This window comes from Dromiciops gliroides, chromosome 5, assembly GCF_019393635.1.
Source record: "Dromiciops gliroides isolate mDroGli1 chromosome 5, mDroGli1.pri, whole genome shotgun sequence".
NCBI lineage: Eukaryota > Metazoa > Chordata > Mammalia > Microbiotheria > Microbiotheriidae > Dromiciops > Dromiciops gliroides.
The window spans coordinates 15,528,282-15,550,323 of record NC_057865.1 but is presented as its reverse complement, the minus strand read 5'-3'; the positions used below and the strand labels follow the sequence as shown (position 1 = coordinate 15,550,323).

Sequence of the window (22,042 nt, the reverse complement as noted above, 5' to 3'; positions counted from 1 at the left end):
TGGCTTGGCCTCATTCTTAGTGCATCCTAAAACTGAGCTGCTGGGTGATCTGGCAGCTTTCGAAGCTTAGGGTCAGCAGAAGATTCCAGAGGACCGAAGGAGTCCTTCTGTGTTCTGGGCCTCTTGAGAATTTGTGGGCTCGATGGAATGAGCCCTGCAGTCTCAGATGTCAGATGACCCCGGCTCGAGGGTCACTCAGGTGACTCTTTGGGACCTGGGGTAAGTCAACCAACCTCTCCATGCCTCAGTGTCTTCTGCTGGATTTCTGCTTTTGTGGCAGGATGCTTCTTCCCCCAGGCCTTTCCTGACTGCCCCTCCCCATCTTGTGGGTGCCCTCCCTTCTTGAAATTACTTTGTATTGACTTGAATGTCTTCTGTTGGCTTCTCTGGTTACATGCTTTCCCCCAGCGTTTCTCCCTTGAGATCGAGGTTTTGTTTCTGTTTTTGTATCATCGGTGCCTAACACAATAGATATTTAGTAAATGTCTGTTGAGTGAGTGGATGTTGTGGTGCTGCATTTGGAGTCTAAAGACCTGAGTTCAGATTCCGTCTCTGCTTAATTGTTACTGTGTGACCATGGGCAAGTCACTCAGGAGATCCTCAGTGTCCTCAGGAGATCCTCAGTGTCAGGCTGGGCAGGACTTGTTCTGAGTTAGAAGACCAGAGCTTTAACCAGGGTTAACCCTAGAGGCCAACACCATTATTTCATAGAGGAAGAAACCGAGGCCAAGGCATGTTAAGTGACTGGCTCAGGGTTATACCGCTAGTAAGTGAGACCAAGATTTAGAACCAGGGCTTCTGACTCCAGAAGCAGGGTCCTTTGCACTGGCTGACAGAGTCTGGAAATCCCTTTGGGCCCTGCAGGTTTTCTTCTGTAAAAGGAGGTGGTTCAGGGGGGCAGCTAGGTGGCACAGTGGATAAGGCACCCACTTTGGATTCAGAAGAACCTGAGTTCAAATGCAGCCTCAGACACTTGACACTAGCTATGCAACCCTGGGCAAGTCATTTAACCCTCATTGCCCTGCAAAAAATTAAAAATTAAAAAAAAATAAAGGATTCTCTATGCCCAAATCTTATAAAAGGAGGTGGTTCAACTAAATCAGTGTCCCACCCACTACATGTGTGAGGAGCACACTGGAATCCTCGATGTAAGAAGCCATGGTCGGCCAGTCATGCTGGGTGGCCAATGGGCCAATGGGCCATGAGGGATGGTTAGCATCCAGTTCCTCAGTAGCATTTTCCCTAGAGCCAAGGGACCAGAGTCAGCAAAGAGGCTATGAAGCTGATTGATTGGTTGACCTTGGCATCAAACCTGTGACTTAGCAAGCTTGTGGGTCCATTCCAATTCTTCAAGTTAGGTCTAGAGTTATCAGCTAAGGGACATCATTCCATGGATCATGTGTAGACGAGGCCAGTACAGGAATTTGTCTTGCTCAGCTACAATACATGTTGGTGATATGGGCTTGGTTTGTCTTCTTTTCTCAGTGAGGGAGAGTGGGAGAGAAGAAGCAGAGAAGATAATCTTTGGTGATTGGATAGAAATTAATTAAAATATCTTCCATGGGGGTAAGGGGCTTTGATAGGCTTGTTTTGGGGGAGACTTTGCACCCTTTCTTTCTTGTTTATCTTTGTCCCCATACCTGTGGCACCTAATTGGCACCTGAGAGAGAAGACAGGCAGCACATGTGTGGGAAAGGAGACTGCCTGTGGAACAGGGTTCAAATCCTGCTGTTGCTACTTGCTACGTAGGATCTTAGACAAGTCACTTCTTCCTGGCCCTCATTTTCTTTACCTGTAAAGATAGGAAGTTTGGAGTAGATGAGAGCTAAGGTCTCTGGCAGCTTGAAAGCTTGGAGCCAAAGAACATCTTTGAATTTGTACTAAATTATGTAAATCTCATGTGTTAACCAGGGTTGGGGTGGGGGTGGGTGGTTTCAGAGACCTTAATTTAGAAAGGCCAAGGCCATCCACTGCATCCCAGGTCATCTCCAGGAATCCTTTTTTCCCCCTCATGTAATTTATTTATTTATTTTTTCATAAAAGTATTTTATTATTTTCCAGTTACATGTTGAGATAGTTTTCAACATTTTTTTTTGTTTTTTTTTGGGGGGGGGGAGTTTGTGGGGCAATGGGGGTTAAGTGAGTTGCCCAGGGTCACACAGCTAGTAAGTGTCAAGTGTCTGTGGCTGGATTTGAACTCAGGTACTCCTGAATCCAGGACCCGTGCTTTATCCACTGCGCCACCTAGCTGCCTCCAACATTTGTTTTTATAAGATTTCTAGTTTCACATTTTTCCCTCCCTCCTCTCCCTCCCCCTCCCCAAGACAGCAAGCAATCTGCTCTAGGTTATATATGTACAATTACATTAAACATATTTCTGCAATAGTCATGCTGTGAAAGTCAGAGCAAAAAGGAAAAACCATCTCCAGTACTCTTGACCTTTGTCCACCCACTGGACTTCAGTGACTCTGGAGGAGAAAATGAGGCTGACCTTTGTGCAGCTCTGCCTCACCCAGAACCAAATTCACACACAAGTCAAGCCATCATCCTCATGATGTCATTGGTCCTCTTGGAGAGTGAGGGATGAACAACAACAACAGTTTCTTTCTTTCCTTTTTTTTTTTTTTAGGCGGGGCAATGAGGATTAAGTGACTTGCCCAAGGTCAAACAGCTAGTAAGTGTCAAGTAGCTGAGGTCGGATTTGAACTCAGGTCCTCTTGAATCCAGGGCCAGTGCTTTATCCACTGCTCCATCTAGCTGCCCACTAACAGTTTCTTTATATGTGAGACTTAAAAAAAAAATTTTTTTTTTGGAAAAAATATTTTGGACTGGACCTGTGATTTTATGAATGTAGAGATGTCCCAGTGTGGAAACTCCCTCTACCCATGCTGACTGGTAAATCTGCAAATTCCAGTCTTAGAGTTTCCTAGGTTCCTTGGATGCTTCTCCAAGCTTCCATAGCTTGTAGGTGCTAGGGGTGGGTCTTCCAGATTCAGAGGCCAACTCTCTGTCTCCTATGGCTCTCCACTTTGTATCCGAGGATATTAGAAACAAGTGTGGTTGATGCCTTTGGTTTCTACACCACAGTGTTGATGCAGACTCCTATCCCTGCCCCTTCCCCACTGAAGCCTTCCCTGTAACAAAGAAAAACCACTTGGCAAAAACAGGAGCTAGAGTGGAGATGTCTGCCAGTCCACTTGGCATTTGATTTACTCTCACCCATCTGCCAAGATTGGAGGAAGAAGATCGGTTTCTTTATCTGTTCTTAGGCTATTGGTTTTTCAAATACATAGAGACAGGAGCTGGGCTTGATTTCATTGAGCTGGGAAACTTCTGGAGGGGAAATTCCCTCTACCACTATGGTATGGCACCTCTCCTTTGCAGCCTTTGAGAGATCCCCAGACCCCTGAGAGGCTAATGACCTGGCCAGAGTCACTCAGACAGAAACAAAATTCAAACCCAGATCTTCTTGACTGTACAGCTTGTTCTCCAGTCTATTTATCTCTAGACTATTTAATCAGCACTAATGCTTTGTGTCATAGGGTAACGATTCCATGTTCCCATTCTTTTAAGCCTCCTGATTGTTCATGAGACAATCCAGCAGCAGGGTACAGTTCATGGCTCATCTTGCTAGAGCCACTGGCTGATGTAGCTCGTTCAGACCAGAGCAGGTATTGTAAGCTCTTGACTGGGTGACTCCTTACACAGGCAGCAGGCTGCATAGCCACTTCCTGTTCTGCACGGGTATTGGATGTTAATTACCTCGATTAGCCATGAGGCCCATGCAAGTCCCTAAAGCAAGAAACTGCTGCTGATCTGGACCATATGGGACCTTCTGTCAAATGCCAGGAACGGGATCAGCTTGTGCTCCCCCCAAAAAAACCCATCAGGTAAGGAATTAGAGCCCCAAGTGACTTCTCTCAGGGAGTTCACCTTACAAGCCTGAGGATGAATTTTATCACAAGGTACTGAGTAATCCTGTAAAAGCAACTATGGTACTCTAGATAGACATGGGATCAGGAAGACCTGGGTTCAGATCCTGCACTGTGTGGAATCTGTGACCATGGGTGACTATGGTCAAGTCATATAACTTCAGTTTCCTCATCTGTAAAATAGGGGAAATAATACCTGTGATGTTTACCCACCAACCTAATCGTGAGGACAAATGAGAAAATGTATGTAAAGCTGTTACAGTAGAGATGTCAATTATTTTCACTTGAGATGAAAATTATGATAATTTAAGAGAAATTTTTCTGCAGCGGAGGAAGGGATATGTTTGTTTCCAAACAGAAAAAGAAGATAGGCATATAAGTGATTCAAAAGTGGAATGGACTGCCTTGGTGCAGAGTCTTCACCTGCCTGGATCCCAGTTGCTTCAGGTGTTATAGAAGGGGTTTTTAGAAAGGTGTAGGATTGACCACTTAGCTTCTTAGGTTCTTTCTAGCTTGTAGGTACTCTGAATAACCTGGAAGATAGTAAATGGCTGCTTGACAAACTAGTCACAGGGTAAACAGTGGTCTAGAATGACCTGAGAAGAACCTATTTCCAGAAAATTCCAGACTAGAGCCAAATCTTTGGGGATCCCCAAGGAGAAAAACAGAAACCCCTCATTTAGATCCCATAAGAATGTGGTGGTTAAACTCCTAGCTCAGGGCAGAATGATTTGTGGTTCTGTTTTCCCACAAAGGGGAGATGATCCAGGACCTAGTGAAACTTTTCTGTTTAAAAAAAAAAGGAAAAAAAAAGGCTTACAAATCCCAAAATGAAAATTCCTTAAAATAAAGACTGTTGTTATTTCATAATAAAAGATAGTGATCAGGCTCCCTAGGAAATTGCAGATTAGCCAGAAAATAAAGAAACCATCTGGTCTACATGTGAGTTCCAGCCCAAGTTTAGAAGCAAGGCTGCTTTGCTAGCAAAACCCAGTGATTGTAGACCCCTGAGCCTAATGAGCTAATAAGTGTCTCTGTAGTTTGCTACTGTGGCAAACCTGCTCATTAATATTAAGCCACTTCTTTGAATAATAAATAATGAGAAATCACATTGAAAGAAAAAGGCAGAGAGGCAGTGGGGCCTCATGGACTCTGATTGACAGAGTGTTGGACTTGAAGGTGGAGATACATGGGTTGCAATCCTGCCCATGGCATTTATTAAACTGTGGCCACTCTCAAGGCACTTCCCCATTCTGATTCTCAATTTCCTCATTGGTGAAATGAGGTCAAGTAGTGCTTGGATACCTTTGCTGATCTCCACTATCCCACTCCTTTGTTGTACCAGTTGCTATGAGGCTTAAATGAGAGAATATCAGAAAAGTGCTTTGCATTCCTTAAAATACTATATAGATGTCTGTCAGAATGCCTTTACAGACTTTATGATGCACCAGAAGTGCAGCCCCCTCATTGTACAGATGAGAAAACTGAACCAAGTAACTGGCTTTTCCTCCCTCAGTGGAAGCGCTAGAGTTTGAACCCAGTTCCCCTGACTCCAAACCTAGTGCTGTAGCCACTGAGCCACACTGCTTCCCAGGATCCCAGATCCTAGATTTAGACCTTGAGGGAACATGAGAGCATTTACTCCAACTCCTTCATTTATAGAGGGTGAAATGAAAGCCCAGAGAACTAAAGTGAGTTACCCAAGGCCCCATAGTTAGTAAGCCCTTTAGCCAAGATGCCAATCAATTAATCAATCACTATCTATTAAACACCTATTATGTGACTCTTTCCACCACACTGTGGAGGAACTAGATACATTTGTTACTCAGGGAGTGATAAAAGTCAGAGTAGTCTGGTCACATTTGTGTTTGGGAAGCTCTCAGGGAGGCTGTCTAATGGAGGTCTTTTTGTTGGGGACAGGGGATGGAAGAGAAATATTCTATCTGGCCACAGCCACTGGTGACTTCTGTTCCCTTGCAAGGCTTCCCTTGATGTGCATTTTATACCTGATTTCACCTCAGAGATTTTGGGTGGGAGGAAGGAGAAGCGCTGGCCTGAGTCAGTCCTGACCTAGCCCTAACCCCCTTCATGCAATTCGAGCCACATTTCACAGCTTGTCCTCTCCCATCTGGGCCATCACTAAATCACGTGCTTCTTTCTTTTCACCACCGGAAGTCTTCTAAAATAATGTGTCCTTTGTTCGGTTTCTTTGTGGCCAGAATTTCTGGCCCCAGCCTAGTTACTACTTCCTGCCTATACCTACCACCTATCTTTGCCAGGAGACTGAGTTGTCTTCTTAGTAATACCCCTCTGGGCATGTTTGAGCAGCTCTGTGACCCTCTGATCTGGTTCTGGGTGGTGGGGAGAGACAGTTCAGCAAAACTCACCAACTTGAACAGCGTATGAGAGTATATGCAGTGTTACACCCTGCAGTCTGTCCTCCAGCCCCCATGAAAAGTAGGGTGGGGGACTCACTTTCTCAGCTTTTCTCCAGGCTAGGTTTGGGTACCAGGATTAAACATGTTCTGTTTCTGGGTATTTTTTCTTCCCATTTACATTGTTATGGTCGTTATGTATATTGTTTTCTTGGTTCTGTTGTGTTCCCTCTGCATCAGTTCATAGAAGTCTTCTCATGATTTTCTGGGGTTTCTTATAGCACAGTGGCATTCCATTATATTTATCCATGATTCCCCAGTTCATGTCCATTGACTTTACCACCATAAGAAGTGCACTATAAATATTTTGGCCTCTATGAGACCATTCTTTTTGTCTTTGACCTCACTGGGATATATGCCTCATAGTAGGATCTCTGGGTCAAAAGAAGTGGGAAATTTTAGTCTCTTTTAAAACATAATTCCAAATTGTTTGCTGGAATGATTTGGATACTGCAGGCTCTGTCGCCCCTCTTCTGCAGATGAGAAAGCCAAGTCTCAGAAAGGCAAAGTGGTGTGCTTAGTGAGTCACACACCTTGGGCAAGTCAGGAGGCAAGATTTGAACTCAGGTCTTCCTGACTCCAAACCAAGCCATCTCCCTACAATCTCATCCTGCTGAATGTGCAGGTGACTAAAGACTTGCCTCATCGTCCCCCCTCACTTCTCCTCCATCTCTCCTTCTTATCACTCCTCAGCTCTCACTGACCCCTTCCTTTCCTCAGTCAGAGGCTGGGTCCCCTAAGTGAAAGCTGGAGGCTGGAGTCCTTCATAGACCAGCCAAGTTTGGTTACCATGGCAGCACCTGCCCACATTCCTATTTCATCATTTGGGCTTCTTGTCAGTTTTACTGTCTCATTTCCTCTAACAGCAGCGGCAGCAGGCGGCAGCCCTGTTATTAAACAAACCAGCTTTGTATTTCTCTACAGCCCCTCCCCCACGGTGTCATTTAAACTAAAAAAATGTGTGTGTGTATGTGTTTTATTGATGCCTTTTCTTTTTACATCACCTAGATCTTCCTGTGTCCTTTCCCCTCCTCCTCCAAGAGAGCCATCCCTTAAAACCCAAAAAAGAAAAAGAGGGAGAGAACAATCAACACATGGGGGAAAAATCGAATATTGTACAGAGTGATTTAGACCTAGGGACTTCAACTGTTGAGGAATAATGGAGGTGAGGCAGTTAGGGCTGGGCAGCTTCTTTTGTCTCTGCTTTGGGGTCAGCGCTATTTTTTATTTGATCCCAATCAGGCTGCATTCCCCCTTCCTCTACCCCATCCAGGGTGAATAGATGATCAATATTTAGATTTGGGACTCTGTGCGTGTGTGTGTGCGTGCATGTGTGTGTGTGTGTGCATGTGTGTGTGTGTAGCGCCCTAAGTTGGGAATCTATTTCTGCAGCACTGCAGGTGTGTTCGTTTTAATGACAGAGATTTTTCCATTTCTCTGCATCCTCCCTGTACTATTTATAGTTTTAATCTTCTCGTTTTAAGAACTCTGAATTGACAAGAGAAGGACAGAGAATGTTTACACACACACACACAGCCCAGCAGCTTGATAGGCCACTTAGCTCAGCAGTTTGGGAGCAATCTGCCTCTTCAAAAGAGGTCATTGAACCCCAGCCACCTGATGGTTTCTAATTTGTACGGTCCTTCTCCAATTAACGTCTTTGAGTGGTTTATCACAGAGATTCATTCATCTGTGAATTTCATTATGGATCATAGCCTTGCCTCCCACTAACCCAATGCCCAGCTTCCTTCAAAGTACAACGCAGGGACCATCTCCTGCTTTAGGACTTTCTGCATTTCCTCCTTCCTCCTCCTTCCCTTAATCATACTCATTCTCTTTTGAAATTTTGAAATTACTGTAGATCTATACTTTGTATTTACTTCTTCTAGTAGAATGGAAGTTCCTTGAAGCTTGGAATGATTCTATTTCTGTCTTTAGATCCTCAGGACCTAGAATAATGGCTGGCACATAGTAGGTGCCTTACAGATAGGCGTGTTGAACTGAAATGAAGCTGAATGGATCACCTAGGCCAACCCTGTTCTTGTTGGTTTTTTAATCACTCAGTCAAGCCTTTGCTTGGAGCCCTTCTGTGATGGGGAGTCTGCTTCCTTCCCAGGCAGCCCATTCCACCACTGGATGGTTTTGATTGTTATGATGCTTGTCCCCCCTTCCTGCCCACTGACATCATGCCCAAATTTGCTTCCTCGTAAACTCCACAAGTTTTGATCAGGCTACAAACTTTATGAATGTTTCCTTTCCTGTGGGTCAGCTCTGCTCTCCGAGGCCAAGCTGATTGAGTGAGAGCAGCATTTTAATGTCACCTCCAATCACTGCAGAGACAGGTTTTTTTTTTGTTTGGTTGGTTTTTTTGGTGCGTCAGTGAGGATTAAGTGACTTGCCCAGGGTCACACAGTTAGTAATGTAGAGACAGTTTGAACCTCTTTCTTCCCTTGCTTAAGGCTGTTCTTTTTCAGCTTAAATGTCCCAAGTTCCATCACTTGATCCTTGAATGTTGTAAAGTAGAAAGAGCTCTTAAATGACAATATTCTTATTGTGAATTTTGACCAATTGTGACATATACTGCCTGGTGCCCTTGGAAAAGTGATTTCCACTCTCTGAGCCTCAGTTCCCTCTCACATGAGTTGGGGATAGTACTCTATGATCTCTCAGGTCTCTTCCAGTTCTAAATCTCTGATCCTATGTCTCTGTGACCATCCTGGCTGCCCACATCTGCATCCAATCTAGTTTATCAACATTCTTCCTAAAATGTGGCTCTTAAGCACCAAGATGGGTCTCTTGGGCACAGCCTGTGGGACCAGGGCAGTGGCCAGTAGGGCCAGAGTCTCCTTCAGCACTCTTGGACACTGACTCTTGCTCTCTTGATACAATCAAAGATTACATTGACCTTTTTGGCAGCCATGTCCCACTCTTGATTCAAATGGAGCTTGTAGTCCACCAAATCCCAGATCTTTTTCACACTAACCACTCCTTGGTCACATCTTCTAGGGCTTGACTTGGGAAGTTGATTTTTTTGAACTCAATTGTGAAACCTCATGTTTATTATTAAATTCTGTCTTATGAAATTCAGCCCAGAATTCTGGCCTGTTCAAGATCTTTTGCAGTGTGATAAAACCAACTTTGTGTCAATTCCAGTTTTGAAAACTAAGGGCTGTTCATGTCTCCAAATCATTGATAAAAATGTGAAATAACATAGGACCATAGGACCCAGATCCCTGAGGCAACTGCACTGGAGAGTTTCCATGTTGACACCAAACCATTACTGATTGATTATGTTGGGAATCTGGATGTTTAACTTGTTCCAAGTGCACCCAATGCTATTATCATGTAGCCCCTCTCTCTCTTTTTTTTTTTTTTTAGTGAGGCAGTTGGGGTTAAGTGACTTGCCCAGGGTCACACAGCTAGTAAGTGTTAAGTGTCCGAGGCCAGATTTGAACTCAGGTACTCCTGACTCCAGGGCCGGTGCTCTATCCACTGCTCCATCTAGCTGCCCCTTTTTTTTTTTTTTAGTGAGTGTAGCCCCTCTCTTGATCGTGTTCATAACAATATCATGAAAGCCTGTCAGATTCTTTACTAAAGATCCAAGTAAATGAAACCTAGAGTGTTCTACCATTATAATAACTTAGCTTGGCATCATCATCACTAGCATTTATATAGCACCTACTATGCACCAAGTACTGTGCAAAGTGCTTTACAAATATCATTTCATTTGATCCTATCATTGATGATGTCATACTGACTTTTTGTCACCTGCTTTTTTTTCTTCTAGATTTTCAGTAACCATATCCTTAGTAGCACAATTTAAAATTCCTAGAGGGTCCAGTTCTCAAAAAACTAGGGTATGGCTCCCCAGCGTCCTCTACTTGTGGCATCCCTGCCTTGCTATCCCCAGAACCCTTATTCTGCAGTTGCCGTGGTATGGTGCAGCTGCTTGGATGGGACAGTGTCCCTGGGATGGGTCAACTGGACAAGAAAGGATTCCACATGCTGCTGCTATAGTGTCCCTTCTGTGAACTCCCTGAGAACAGGGATGTTTGCGTTGGCTTAGCACACAGTAGATGCTTATTAAATGTTAGCTGACAGATTGTTCCATCTTGCCAACAGCTTATCAGTTTAGTTTGCATTGCTGCAAGCAAGCACTATCTCTGACTCTAGCAGTGCTTGTCCTGTGGGCCATGGTCCTCTGAGGGAGTTGGGGCAAGGCAGGTTCCTTAAATCCATATGTGAATTCATAAAATAAGTGATCATATTTTCTGTAGTCAGAATAGCACAAAATATCTCCCTCTCCCTCCCTCCCCCCTCTCTTTCACACACACACACACACACACACACACACACCCTATCAATCTGCCTTTCAGATGTATCTGGATGTATGCATAGACCTACTCATGAAGCTTTAGAGTTCCTTGCATTAGCCTTAGTAGAACCTAAATCCTCCAAGGCTGGTGCTGGGTTTTTTTCTTTGTACTGAGTACAGAGCCTGGAACATAGCAGCTGCTTACTAAATGTTGCTGAATTGAGTGATGAGCTCCCTGTTCGATGCCCCTAACTCTCTGCCCCTTTGGTCTTTTAAGCTCATCGTATTTGAGGCAGATTTCGTGATCTTGGCCCCAAAGCTGGTCCTCCTCTGAATGTCTTTACCAAGAGCAACATCTTTCTTCCAGTTCCTTGGGTTTACAATTTCAAAATCATGCCCAACTTTTCCTTCTTGGACTTTCCCCAAGTCCAGTCAGTTCTTATCTTGCCAGTTCACCTGACACAATATCTCTTGATTTCCAGGGCTAACACTGTAATTGATCATCCCTTCTTCCCTAGACTATTGCGGTGTCTCCTAATGGGTCTCTCAGCCTCTCAGATCCATCCTCCACAACACCACTGCCAAAATAATCTTCCTAAAGTCCATCTGACCATGTCTCAGCCTGGCTCGAGAGGCTTCTTTGGATCCCTAGGCAGCTAGGCACTGCAATGGTGACTTGTGTTAAAAATAGGCCTCAGACACTGACTAGATATGTGACCTTGGACAAGTCATTTATCCTCTGCCTGCCTTGGTTTCCTCAACTATACAGTGGGGATAATAAGAGCATCTACTTCCTAAGGCTGTTGTGAGGATTAAACGAGATAATATATGTGAAGTGCTTAGCATAGTGTCTTGCACATAGTAGGTGTTTAATAAATCCTCTTAATAAATTCCTTCCTTCCTCCTTCCTTCCCTCCCTCCCTCACTTCTTCCCCTCCTCCATCCCTCCCTCCCTCCATCCATCAGAAGTGAGTTGTTGCCTCCCAGGGCTCAGACTAGAGGCAGGGTGTGGCAGATGGGCTGGCTCTAAGACAACAAGGCTCACCTTTGATTAATACATAAGATTGTAAGCTCATTGAGTACAGGGACTGTCTTTTGCCTCTTTTTGTATCCCTAGAGCTTAGCACAGTGCCTAACACATAGGAGACCCTAATAAATGCTCATTGACTATTGACCGTTGACTTCAGTGTGGATAGTCCATGTGTATGATGGGGAGTGAGTTTGAATCTGATCCATGTTGCTTTTCCTTTTGTTACAGGTGGCTTCTCTTGGACCCAGACCATGCCACTAAAATGCTAAGAAGGGACCTCCCTGCGTGTTTGGTGCTTTTCCATCCCTAGACTCCAGAATTGGCCACTGCTGTCAGGATCACCTGGAGATCCAGTGGCCAGCTGCTTCACCATGAGTGATGAAAAAGGCCTGGGGCTGCCCCAGAAGTTGGTTTCTCCTTCTAGGAGCACCAGCAGCTGCTCTTCCAAGCAGGGGAGTCGACAGGTAAATGTTAACCAAGCGACTTAAAGATTCACTCCCCCTGGCTTTTCCCCCATCACTCTCCCCCCTACCCTGGTTATGGCTGGGCATGCACATGACTGGAAAATCCAGTTGTCTGTGTTTCTTTTAGTCACCTCTTAATCAGCTGAGAATAGATTAAATTCCCTCCTTCTGGGCAGTGTAACCTTCTCCCCCATGGCCTCTTTGCAAGGTCTTGAATAGCAATGTGTTAGTGTTGGAATTTGCACCAGTCCCTTTCATGTCTCTTTACCTATTGGGGGTCAAAGCATGGTCGATGAGAGTGAGAAAGAAGAGATGCCAAGTGTCCAGGGAGCCAGCACCAGACTCCCAGGGCAGTGCCAGCTGCTCCTGGCCATTTCCCCTTTTCCTTCCTGGTGGGTTCCAGGCCACAGCTTCTGGCTTCTAATGAAGATGTCTTGCAGTTAATTTTCATCATGGCACTTTCCATTCTAAGTGAAGAGTGAAGTGGGGAGAAGACAACGTCATCAGTGATCAGAAGGGGGAACCAGCTCTGCCTGGGGGTGTTTTGGTAGCTGGCAGCACAGCTGTTGTATCACCTCCTCTGGTTCCCTTTTGTCCCCCCCATACCACCACTGCCCCCTCCTCTTCATCCTTCTCCTCCTTCCTCTGAGCTCCCTCCCTCACTATCTCCTTCCTTTTCACCACCTTCTCTCCCATCCTATCCATTCATCTTTTCCCAAAAACCTCCTCCCCACTTGTGATCCTTTTCATACCACAAGTTTCCCCTGGAATTCCCATTCACTTCTTTCTCACCTCCTTTTCCTTTTCATTGCCTCCTTATCCCCCATCCCTTCCTCTCACCTTCCCCCCTTTGCTTCTTTCTCCTTCCCATCACCTATTCTCCTGAGACCTCTCCTTCTCCCTTGCCACTGTTTTCTCCTCTCTGAGCCTCAGTTTCCTCCTCTGTAAAATGAAGGGGTTGGTTTGGATATTCTCTGAAATCTCCCTGAGCTCCATATCTACAACATTGACGAGTCATGGCACAGACCCCCAGGCTCCATCTCTGGTGTTGATTTTCAGGCTGGCCCAGGAAGGATGTTGGCTTCTTTCAGCTGTCAGTGAGAACAGTTGCTCATGACCTCTTTTGCTCAGGGGAAGGTTTCTGGTTCACCTCTCCAGCCTCTGCTATTGATCCTTCCCTTCAGGGTAGGGCAGAACAATGACGTCCCCATCCAGGTACAATCTGTGCTCATTAGGAGCAGAACACATAGGGCGCTGCCTTGGTTTTCCTTCTTTTGGGGCCTAGACTTTTGTTGTGTGAAATGCTTAAGTACAGCAAGAGAAGGAAGGAGGCGTGTTCTTCGCTGACAATACTCCAAGCTCCCCTCTCCCACAGGATGATCACCTTGTGTGCTGGAGTCAGCACAGCCTGGGTTTGAATCCTGCCCCCATCATTCATTAGCTGGTGACCACAGGCCAGTTCCTTAACCTTTCTGATTTCCTTATCCATAAATGGGGATAATTGCAGGGTTAGTGCGAGCCTCATATGCCATACTGTGTGTAAAACACTTAGCAAGCCTTCAAGTGCTATGGAAATATCAGCTCTTACTGTTGTTATTATACTGAGTAACTACAGCTGAATGCAAGTTAGTGAGAAGGGAGCAATGGGTTTTTTTTTTGTTTGTTTGTTTTTGGTTTTTTTGGTGGGACAATGAGGGTTAAATGACTCGCCCAGGGTCACACAGCTAGTGAGTGTCAAGTGTCTGAGGCTGGATTTGAACTCAGGTCCTTCTGAATCCAGGGCCAGTGCTTTATCCACTGTGCCACCTACCTGCCCCAAATGGTGTTTTATTGGAGCAAAATAAACCATTTTTTTTTCTTGTTGGTGAGGAGAAGAGAAATATATTTTTAATCTCTCCCCACCCCCTACCACCTCCACCCCAGTTTTAGCCTAAATACTGGTGCTTCTGTGATCAAACCTAACAGAACTGGTCAAGTTTTTCCTTCAGGGGCTCTGATCAGAAATCCACTGTGTGGGTTGTTATTGATAACATAAGAAATGCTTGGTGATCGATTGGTCATTTTTTTTTTAATTTTTTTTTGGCAGGGCAGTGAGGGTTAAGTGACTTGTCCAAGGTCACACAACTAGTAAGTGTCAAGTGTCAGGAAAGATTTGAACTTGGGTCCTCCTGAATCCAGGGCCAGTGCTTTATCCATTGTGCCACCTAGCTGCCCCTGATTGGTCATTTAAAGATGTGAATTTGAAGCTGTCTTGCAAAAGCAATCAAGAAAAAAAAAGTTTAATCAGCTTCATTTGCAAGATTATCTCTGAGCCTTTACCCTGGTATGCTCCATGCCTGGGATGTTCTCCCCATTGCCCTTCCCTTCTGCCTCTGGGAATCCCTGGCTTCCCTTGATTCTCAGCTCAATGGCTTCTTTCTACCCAAGTGGCCCAACTACTCATGCCTCCCCTCTGAGGTCATCTTCCCTGTGCTCTGTATATAAATGGTGCAGTGGTTGAACTGAGTCTCTGGGATCTCTTTCAGCTGTTAATCTAAATGAATAAATGAAATAGCATTAATTAGGTTCTCGCTGTGAGCTGGGCATTCTACTCAACCCATGGATACAAATACTAAAAGAAGGTGATCCTTGCCCTCAAGGAGCTTAAATTCTAATGGGGAAGAGAAATCTCTACCATGTATCAGGATCTGTGCTTGGCACTGAGGACATGGAGACAAAAAAAAGGAAACAGGACCTGCCCTTAGGGAACTTCTTTCTCTCGTGAGTGGAATGTTGCCTCTATTCTCCCTTCAATGTGATTTGCTGGGGAAGGCTGAGGACTTAGGGGTGCTTCAGCACTAGGCATCTGGAGAGCGGCAGGACAGCATACATTCTAGATAACATGGCTCTAGGTGGTCTTTTTATCTTGTGTTTGCCATCACAAGATGGTCAGTTCTCTACGCCTTCCTGACCCAGCTGTGTGTGCCCACAGCCCTGCATCTCTGTAGAAGGAATGGATTTCTTTGAAGCTAATCCAGTTTTCAAACATGTTGTGTATATAGTCAGAGGTAACTTTTTTCATCTTAGGAAACCCCCCTGAAAGGAACCCAACTTTAACAACAACAAACAAAGACAACTGTTGGTGGCTTTTATCCATCCTACTCATATCTGAGTCTGAGCTTGTTCTTTTTATTCTTGTGTGTTGTTCTTGAGTATGGGGAGCTTTATGGTACTTCTCTTGGCTTCAGTGATTCCTGAAACTGCTGGCATGCACTGCCGGGAACCCTTTGGGGATTTAGAATGTCTTGGGGGTCTGCCTAGCCAAGCCCCTGCTGGAAGCTGCTTCCCACGGCCGCATTGGGAGGTGACTAATTTAGCTAATTACTTTCTTGAGATTTTACTGGTGTCTGTGACTACATCTCTCCTATTATGCCTTGTCATGGTATGATGCAGACCTTGGCTTCTCAAAGGCAAGGACAAATGAAGGTCAGCTCTGCCAACTCTTACCCAGAGGCAAGACTTTGGGGGTGGGCCCATGGGCCCCAAATCTGTAATATATCATAACATCCTTGTCTTTTCCATTAGCATGTAAGATTCTTGCAAATAGAGATTGCTGTATTGTTTTTGCATCCCTACCTCCTCGTACACAGTAGGTGCTTGATAAATATTTATTGATTGATTTCTTAAGGTCTCCCAAATAGATAGAATTAGAGAGATGGATAAGCACTATTAGGCACTTATATGTCAGGCACTGTGCTAACCACTGAAATAGGAAGAGTAGACATTCCTGCATTCAAGGAGTTTACATTCTAATGGAGGTAAGACAGTACATATAAAACCCTGGAAATAGGCTGGGCAAGGTAGAAAGGCAGCCTGTAGAAGTGGGCATAGGGGGTGTGGGCAGTTCCTTCAGTGGAGATTCTAGGAGGATCTCACCAGTTGAAGGAGGAGGATGAAAAAGAGCAGGTGGCTGTGGGGTTGAGAAAACTGATGGGGCCAAGGTAGAAAAATAATCTGGGGAGTTAGGGCTGAGCTGGTGGGGAGCAGGAGGGGCAGGCTTGGCATTGACATTCAGACCCTTTGGTTCCAAATCGCGTGCTCTTGAATTGAATTGGAGTAATGGTTTTGCCCCTTGAATAGGAGGGTTTCCCACAGGCAGGGATGAATGTCCTTGGAAGAGCAGAAGCTCTGTCCAAATCTAAGATATAATTTTTAGACTTTGCCCAGTTTTTCTTTAGATAGATAGCTTGGGCCCCACAATGTCTAAAGTAAAGTGGATGGGGGAAAGCGCTTCTAAAAACATCAGTGAATAGTGAGTCATTCTAGGGTTTGCTTATCTTTTCTATGTCTCTTGAGCCCTCCTTCCTAGAACTCTCCAAGAAACAAGAGGCTAAATAAAGATGAGTAACTGCAATGGCTTTTCTTGGAGCAGGGCTAAGGGCTCCAAATTAGAAACAAATACTCTCCTTTCCGAAAGGGAGGTCTTGTATAGGAAGCAAGCGATGCCTCATCTGTAGGGCTGGGATGAAGAGTAGAGTGATGGGGAAGAGAAAGCTGTTATTCTCTTTTCTGTCTTGTCACTATTATAAGTCTAAGTTGAACATCTGGCATGCTGAATGTTGCCGAAATAATGAACTTGTTCATTACAAGGAATTAAAGAGGCACTGGGCAGCATGTGCTTAGTGTCCAAACAGCTCTGTTTGAGACCATTCTTGTCTAGGATTTTCAGATGGGGTTTGCAGGGGCAGCATCGGAGACTGACTGCCCAAGGTCATCATGCATGCCGGTGGATAACGGAAGCTGCCTTGGTCCACTGGGCACCTGAAGTTCCTTTTCCCAGTCCACTAGTCCAGGCTACTCACCAGCAACAGCAGCTGGCTGGGCCCCAAGCCCAGAACCGTCCAGATGTGACCAATGAGCAAAGATTCAGTGAGAGAGAGAGATTGCCAGGGAGGGACATGTGATACGCAGCTGCATCATCCAGGGGCTGATGTTCCCAAAGGTTTGAGTCCTTCAAATGTCTATTTAGTTTCTTTCTCTTTGCGGCTCTTAGTTTCATGGCTAAAAGTACCCAGGGAAGCAGATTTTAGCTCAAATGTAGGGAAGAATTTCCTAAGAATTAGAATTGTCTGAAAATGGCATGGGCCCTAAGGGTGCACTCAGAAAACACACAAGAATGGCTGAGTGGTCTCTGTGACAGTCCTGGGAGGCAGGTCATGAAAATGCCAGCTTCTCACTTTACAGATGAGGAAATGGAGTCTGAGAGAGTGGAAGTAGGACATCACACAAAATTCTAGGCTTCCAACCCAAGCCTCCCCTCCCTAAATCCAGAGCTCTTTCCTACTGAGTTCCAATGTAAGCTCTTTGAGGGTTTGAAGCTTGCCTTTTTCTTGGGACCCCTCCCCTTCCCCCTCCCCTTCCCCCTCCCCTTCCCCCTCTCCTTCCCCCTCCCCTTCCCCCTCCCCCCTCCCCCTCCCCCCAGAACACTTGGCATACAGTAAGCTTGTAACACTAGAAGAACCAGCCACCCTTTGATAGGGAGGGGCGCATCGAGGTAGTGCCTGATTCCATTTCATTAGAATTTGAGTCCAGGAGCAGATGGCAGATGGGAAGCTCTGAGGAAGCCAGAGGAATTGTGGGAAGACCCTGGAAGAGGGACAATACGCCTCATGCACAAACCCTTCCCTCCACCTGGATGGGGGTCCAGACGAGCATATTCCCACCTCTGATCCTTTGCCCATGTCATTCCTGGTGCCTAGAGTGCCTTCCTCTTTTTTTCCTGCTTGGACCCAAGCTCATCGCACCCCCAGTCTCTCTTCTGAGTTCCCGTGCTGTTGGTTGTTGATGTCCCTTATAAGGGTCTTGGGGTCGAGAGCTGGAAAGAACTCTACCCGTCATCTAGTCTAACCTCTTTCTTTTATAAATGAGCAATCTGAGGCCAGGAGAAAAGTGGCTTATTAGGTTCTCCTGGGCATTGAATAGCAGAGCAAGGGTGTCAGGAGAGCCTGGCTGCTGACGCAGAACCCTGCATGGTTTCCTCTAAACTGTGTGGCTCCTAAAGCACATGCTGCCTTCTGGTGTGATCGATCTTTGGTCAGAGCTGACACATAAAAGGAAAATGAAATGGTGGGGGAGGGGCAGGCTGCCCTGCTCAGGGACATGACGTCACTCGAGCCAGGCTGGGAAACAGGCTGAAGAGCTTCTGAACTGTTCCTGTCTTGTAGAATAATGAGTTTCTGGAGATGATGAAGTCTAGGAAAGTAGCCAAGTGGGGGTGGGAAAAGTAACTACATGCATGCATGTACATGCATATGTGTGCATGTGGGGTGTGTACATATGTGGTGCACATGTGTGTTTTGTGTAGGTGTGTGCATGCACACATCTACTCAGAGTTCCTTCAGTGGCTCCCTATTTCCTACTTTTCGTTAGTCTTCCTTGTCTGACATTCAAGGATCTTTATGGCTTGGCATGACCCTGCTTTTCCACTCTTCCCATCATACACTAAATGTTCTGGCCAAGGGAGGCAGCTCCGTTCCATGATAGGGATAGTTTTGGGACCTGTGATTCCTGGGTATAGGAACTCTCGGGTGAGGAAACTCCCTATACTGTGCAGAGTAGCAGCTCCTCCACCACCAGATGACTCACAGGACTTAGGATGGGAAAGGACTCAGTTCTCTCAGGATGCTGAGACTGATCCCTGAGAGAGGAAGTGAATTATCCAAGGTAGGAAGAACCAAAGAATCTAGAACCAGAGGCATCATCAGGGGTTATCTATGATGATGATGGCGGCAGCTACAGCGTTTATGGAGTCTTTTAAGGGAGCTTTATTTATGTTATCTAGTTTGATCCTCACACCCACCCAGGGAGGTGTGATTAGGGGCACGGGATTGACGTTTTTACAGATGAGGAAACTGAGGCAAACAGGGTGAAGTGACTTGCCCGGGGTCACACAGCTGAGTCTGGATTTGAACTCAGGAAGACTAGTCTTCCTGAAGCCCAGCCTGACACTCTATCTGCTGCAGCGCCACTTAGCTGCCCCTAGTATGTCTGTTACTGTCCTCCATTAACCTGCCTCAGTTGCCAGTGGAGCAGGACTGGCACCTAAGGACAGGAACCTAAGCAGGGAACATCAATGAGGGCATTAGAGATTAAAACAAAAAAGTAGCCATGGAAAATTGATTTTCCACTCACCCTATCAATAATTGGAAGCCCTCGTGAGCCCAGACTTCCACCTACCTTCAATATAGTGATAGGTAAGAATTCAAATGATTACAGTACCCTTGTTTAATGCTCTATTTCTCATCATCAATCCACAATCATTTAAAAATATCAAGACCTGGGGGCAGCTAGTTGGCACAGTGGATAAAGCAACAACCCTGGATTCAGGAGTACCTGAGTTCAAATCCAGCCTCAGACACTTGACACTTACTAGCTGTGTGACTCTGGGCAAGTCATTTAACCCTCGTTGCCCTGCAACAACAAAAAAAAATCAAGACTTGCCTCTGGTATGGTAGTCAATCAGTAAGCATTTACTAAGCACCTACTATGTGCTGGGTGAATTTAGGGTTAGAGTTGGATTGGCACAGTGGATAGAGTGCCAGGCTTGGAGTCAGGAGCACTCATCTTTCTGAGTTCTAATCCAGCTTCAGATACTGACGAGCTATGGGCAAGTCACTTACCCTTGTTTGCCTCAGTTTCCTCATTTGTACCATGATCCAGAGAATGAAAGAGCAAACCACTCCAGTATCTTTGCCAAGAAAACCCCAGATGGGGTGACAAAGAGTCACATCTTATTGAAGGGACACAACAACAAAAAACAACCCCCCCCCAACAGGCACTATGCTAAGCTCTGGGGATACAAGTAGAAGCAAAAGACAGTCCCTGCCTTCAGGGAGCTTACAATTGAATGGGGGAGCTCTCCCATCTAGGCTATATGATCATGAAACCTCTTAGTACCCCAGCAACTCCTAAGATACTAAGCTGCCCAGAAGGGGCAGACCTGCCTAAGGAAGAGTTTCCTCACTGGAAATTTCCATTGGTATGAATTGCACTGAGGGTCATACAGCTAGTAAGTGTCTGAGGCTGGATTTGAAGTCTGTTCTTCTTAACTCCTAGCCTCATGCTCTCCCCAGAGCCAGGGCCGGTACTTCCCCTTCCTCTCTTCACTGCAGCCTTTTTAGATGGGTGGTACAAAGATTATTATTTCCCCCATTTTCCAGAAGATGAAACTGAGCCAACATAAGCACTAAGTAACTGACACTCAGGTCACACACATGTAGTGTCAGAGCCAGGCTCAAACTCTGACCCTCCAACTCCTGGACTCAGGTTTTTTCCTTTTGAGTCTTTAAGGAAATTAGGTTCTGTTTATTTTTAGCATTAAGTCTATTTTGCGGTACACTAATTCTTTAAAGTGGATAACCCAGAAGCAGCCTCTTGGGTAATACTATTACCCAGAACATCTCTGTCCCGAGCCAGACCAGATAAGAGGGTCCCGAAGCATGGAAACAGCAGCCCCATGTCCCCTGTCGTGGGTGCACAGCTGCTGGAAGAGCTGAAGGAAAGGTCCAAATCTGTTTGTCGGTGCCTTTGCTGGCCCTGTCTGGGCCAGGCTTGTGTATCCACAGCATCTGAAATGCCGGGAGCAGAGACATCTGCCCTGGAGGAAAATGCTCACAATTCAGCGACTCAGCAAGATGAAAATGACCTTCCACTAGCCCAGGAACAGGAATAAACGCCTGGTTACCTCCCCACGTCAAAGTGAGTTCTATCTTTGGCCCCTTTATTAGGCAGTTCTGGGAGCAGACTGTGCTGGTCACCAGACGCCAGCGCCAGTGCCAGCCTCCTCTCTGACGTGAGGCTGGAGCAGCGGTACGCAGGGGCTTTTTCCGTCTTTCGCCCTTTTATGACGAGTATGACCTTAAGGGTGCCGATGACATCGGACAGGTCACAGCGTCAGCTCAGCTGTGTTCATGTTCTACTGAGCTAGCCCTGGCATAACCTCCCTGAAGACCAAAGATCTTCAGGCATCATGGAGTTGGGAGGGAGGGGGAAAGGGAACAAGCACTGATCAAGTGCCTACTCTGTGCCAAGCACTGTGTTAAGTGCTTTACAAAGATAGTCTCCTTTGGTCTTCACAACCACCCTGGGAGGTAGGTGCCATTATTATCTTCTCCATTTTATAGCTGAGGAAACTGAAGCTGATACATTAAGTGACTTACCAAGGGGTCACAGAGCTAGGAAATATTTGAGGCTGAATTAGAACTCAGCTCTTTCTGACTGCAGGACCAGAACTTTCTCCATTGGGTTCTTAGTTGCTTCTAGAGCAGCTGAAAGCATCATCTTTGTATAGAGAGGACAACTTTCCCATGAGATCTTGCTTAGCCCTTGGCCTCAGTCTCTCCTTTTTTTAGCCATTAACCTTAAGCAAGTCACTTCCCTTTGCTTGCCTCGGTTTCATTTTCTGTTCATTGAGGAGGTTAGGCTAGTCGATGCCTGAGTGCCCCCATCCCCCTTCAACTCTTATTCTAAGGGTAGAACTGAAACCGTACTTTGGGGCTGGTGCCTTGACTCATTGGTGCAAATAGGTTTCAGTTGAATCAGTTGATGACAACTGAGTGTGAATAAGAGGTGTGTCCAGCTCCCTAAGGAAGTCATCTAAGAGAGAGAAGTTGCTTCCACTTGGGAGTGGGGAGAGGGAACTGGAGCAAGCATGGAATAAGGGGAGAATAACAGCTGTGGCAGAGATGGGAGAGAAAAAGAGCAATTGACCCTACAGGAATATTGGGTTGGAGCATGCAGAAAGCCCCAAGAAAAGGCTCACTCTTTCCCCAATTCCCAAAATGTTTCTAGTAAACGGAATTTTGACTCAGCCCGAAAAGCCCTGGTTA

The 22,042-nt window shown here is 45.7% G+C and overlaps 1 protein-coding gene across 3 annotated transcripts in view; it reads left to right on the top strand.

Moving 5' to 3' along the window:
• Window positions 1-22,042, top strand: part of OSBPL3 (oxysterol binding protein like 3) — a 155,673-nt gene that overhangs the window by 51,535 nt on the left and 82,096 nt on the right. For 2 of the 3 annotated variants that reach the window (XM_043966892.1, XM_043966890.1), the window contains exon 2: window positions 11,941-12,176. The exons of the other annotated variant lie outside the window; for it this stretch is intronic. In XM_043966892.1, coding sequence (XP_043822827.1) covers window positions 12,084-12,176 — 93 coding nt within the window. In that variant the 5' untranslated portion in view covers window positions 11,941-12,083. The remainder of the gene's footprint in view (window positions 1-11,940; window positions 12,177-22,042) is intronic. 3 annotated transcript variants of the gene reach the window in all.